Here is a 3,002-nt window from a genome sequence, read left to right on the forward strand (position 1 = left end):
GTCCCCTTTGTCCCCGGCCCTGCTACCTCTCTGCCGGGCCATGGTGCGGGGCCGCTCACATGGTGCCGGACCCGGCCCGACCCGGCCCGGCGCCGCCCGACCCGCCCCGCGGGCCCCCAGCGCAGCCCCACGGCGAGGAAGGAGGGCGGGGAAGGCTCCGCATCCTCCTCCTCCTCCTCCTGCAGCACCACCGCCATCTACAGGGCACGGCCCGCTCGGACGCCTGGGCCCCTGGCGCGGCCGTGCCTCGGTTTCCCCGGCAAAGCAAAGCGCGGCGAGCCGGGCGGGTAAAGCCATTTCACCTTTAATTATAAGCAAAAATCACTCTTACACGGAATTCTCTGACACCAGCAAATAAAACTTAACAAAAAAGAAAGAGAATGTGAATCACTGTATTCAAATCAGAAAACAACCCATATTTATATATATATTTATAGATATGTCGTTCGGAGACGTAGCAGTGAAAGGCAAGAATGGGCCAGTGATTTCCCGATAAATTACATTCTTTACATCCCAACAAGGTTTAGCGGCTGGAGAGCGGCTGGAAACAGAACCCGGGGAGTGGGGGGGCCAGGGAGTGCGGGGGGCAGAGAGGGCTCTGCCCCAAACTTGTGCCCAGAGAGCGGACGGGAGAGGGAGGTGCTGCCCACGCCGGGGCTGCGGCCCCCACATCCAGCCCTCGCGCCGCCCTTTGCGCCCTGCGCTTTTCCACCCGCCGCCCTGATGCCGGGTGCTGGGCGAGCGTTTGCAGCCGGGGAAAATCCTGGCGAGCCCTGGAGCTGCTCTGCACGAGCCCTGGCTCTGCCGCGTGCCCGCTGCGCCGAGGCTGCTCCGGCCCCGCCAAGGCGTCAGCGCCGCTCTCGGGGTGCCCCTGCGCCGCGCGGGTTGTGGCAGTGTCCAAGTCAGGGTGGTCCTCGCCGCGGGAGCCGGCACCGGGAACGGGGCGGGTGGGGAGCAAGGCGGGACGCAGAGGGGAGCCCCTCAGCGGCCTCGGGGTTCTCCCCGCGGCCCTGCGGCGCGGGGGGCACCCAGGACAGAGGCAGGCGCGTGTTTGGGGGGGACCCCGCAGGCAGGAAGCGGGGCCGGGCGCGGGGGCAGGTCGGGGACCTCTCCTCCTGCCCRGGCCAAGGCTGCTGCCGGCGGGATGCTGAGCGGGAGCGGGGCAGCCGGGGAAGGCACCGGGGCGCAGGGAGGGGGCCGGGGCGCAGGGGAGGGCTGGGGTCCCCGGGTAAATCCGGCGGCGCCCGCGGGGCGCTCAGAAGAGGAAGGCTTTCTTCTTGAGCTCGTTGCGCTTCCACAGCGCCAGCTTGCTGAACTCCTCGGGGGGCATCTCGAAGACGCGCAGGAAGTCCTCGGGGGAGAGGTGGCGCTGCGGGGCGGTGGTGGGACACACACGGGCACCGTTACATCGGGACCCCCCACCCGCCTCGGCCCTCACCCACCGCGGCGCCCGTCGCAGCGCCCACCTCCAGCCTGGTCCTGTCCACGCCGGGCGGCAGCTTCACGCGGCCTCTGTTCGTCACCATGAGCATTTCATAGGGGTAGATCTGCACGAGGGGGCACGGGGGCAGAGAGGCCACATCCTTCCTCTGTCCCCGCCTTGTCCCCCACGAGCCCCTGGCCCCTCTCACCTTCTGCTCCAACATGCTGGGCAGGGAGTTGCCTCTGTCCATGCGCCCGCGCTGGCCGTTCTGCGGGGGCAAAACGGCGTCACCCTGCCACGGGACACCCGCTCCCGCCCCAAATGCCACCACGGCGACGGGCACGAGGTGCCCCCCGCCTCCTCGGTGTCCCCCCACTTCGCCCCCCCTGCTCCCGGCGTACGTCACCGCGGCGCCGGGTCCCGCCGGGGGCAGCCTGGCAAGCACTCACCTGCAAGCCTGGAGAGAAAGGAGCGCGTTGAGAAAAAGGGAGCCCTGTCCCCACGCGTCCCCACGCGTCCCCCACCCTGGGGACAGGGTGCTCACCTGGGCTGCCCTTCTCGCTGCCCGCAGAGCCGAACTCGGCCGACTGGAGCTGCGGGCGAGACGGGAGGACGCTGGACACGGTCCGAGCAGGGCCTGGCCGGCACGCGGCCGTGGCCACCGTGTCCCCGCGCGGGGCCACCTACCCGGGTGAGCGTGCTCCTGCCGGAGGCGGGCAGCGAGGAGCTCTTGTAGCTCCCCATGTGCAGAGCTGCAAGAGAAGGCGGAGGCCGTCAGCGCGGGATGGGAGCYGGGGATGCTCCAGGGGGACCCCAGGGCATGATCCAGTAGGACAGGGGGACAAGCTGGGTGACGTTGGCACCTCCAGCAGGGCCCGCGAGAGCCACACAGGCACCTGCGCCCACCCCACATACACGTGTGGAAGGGCGTCCGGTCCGGCAGCGAGCGGGTTTTCCGGCGGATCGGGAGTGATTTCTCCATCTCCTCCTTCAGGATGAGCTTCCCGAGGTTGGAGGTGACCTGGGGGCGGAGGAGCGGTCAATGTCACCATGTCCCCAGCGCCCCCGGGGCGCCCAGCCCGCCGGCTCTGCCCGCACCTTGCTCAGCTCCTGCCGCTGCAGCTCCCGCAGGTTCTTCATCTCCTCGGTGAGATCCTCCTCCTCCTCCTCGCCCCGCTTGGACGCCATCCGCCTCCTCCACTCGGTCTCTGGAGGAGAGAGGGGGCGTGAGGCCGGGCGGGCACCCCCTCGCCCAGCCCCGCCGCCCCCCACCTACCCACGACGGCCAAGGAGGGCGGGCAGGGCCAGTAGTCGGTCTCGATCTTGGCCGGCTGGTTGGGGTCCGGGGGCTGAGCCGCCGGGAACTTGGAGGACTCGATGATCAAGTCCTCGATGAGGTGCTTGCCGTGGTGGGCGCTCGCGTGATGCTCTGCACGGGACGGGCGTGAGAGCGGCCCGTGGTGCCCCCCCTGCCCCACAGTGTCCCCCCACCCCACAGTGCCCCCCCGACATGGTGTCCCCCCACCCCACGGTGCCCCCTCTACCCCACGGTGCACCCCTGCCCCACGGTGTCCCTCCC

At 69.7% G+C, this 3,002-nt stretch overlaps 1 protein-coding gene across 1 annotated transcript in view; it reads right to left on the bottom strand.

Moving 5' to 3' along the window:
- Nucleotides 1–1,255: 1,255 nt before the first annotated feature.
- Nucleotides 1,256–3,002, bottom strand: part of DMTN (dematin actin binding protein) — a 3,486-nt gene continuing 1,739 nt past the window's right edge. Inside the window, exons 6-14 of the mRNA XM_026045867.1 lie at nucleotides 2,700–2,886; nucleotides 2,522–2,631; nucleotides 2,339–2,444; nucleotides 2,111–2,175; nucleotides 1,968–2,016; nucleotides 1,873–1,880; nucleotides 1,632–1,691; nucleotides 1,467–1,547; nucleotides 1,256–1,369 (exon numbers count right to left, since the gene is read on the bottom strand). Coding sequence (XP_025901652.1) covers nucleotides 1,256–1,369; nucleotides 1,467–1,547; nucleotides 1,632–1,691; nucleotides 1,873–1,880; nucleotides 1,968–2,016; nucleotides 2,111–2,175; nucleotides 2,339–2,444; nucleotides 2,522–2,631; nucleotides 2,700–2,886 — 780 coding nt within the window. The remainder of the gene's footprint in view (nucleotides 1,370–1,466; nucleotides 1,548–1,631; nucleotides 1,692–1,872; nucleotides 1,881–1,967; nucleotides 2,017–2,110; nucleotides 2,176–2,338; nucleotides 2,445–2,521; nucleotides 2,632–2,699; nucleotides 2,887–3,002) is intronic.

The sequence above is a fragment of the Nothoprocta perdicaria genome, unplaced genomic scaffold, assembly GCF_003342845.1.
Source record: "Nothoprocta perdicaria isolate Ctin4 unplaced genomic scaffold, notPer1 scaffold_413, whole genome shotgun sequence".
NCBI lineage: Eukaryota > Metazoa > Chordata > Aves > Tinamiformes > Tinamidae > Nothoprocta > Nothoprocta perdicaria.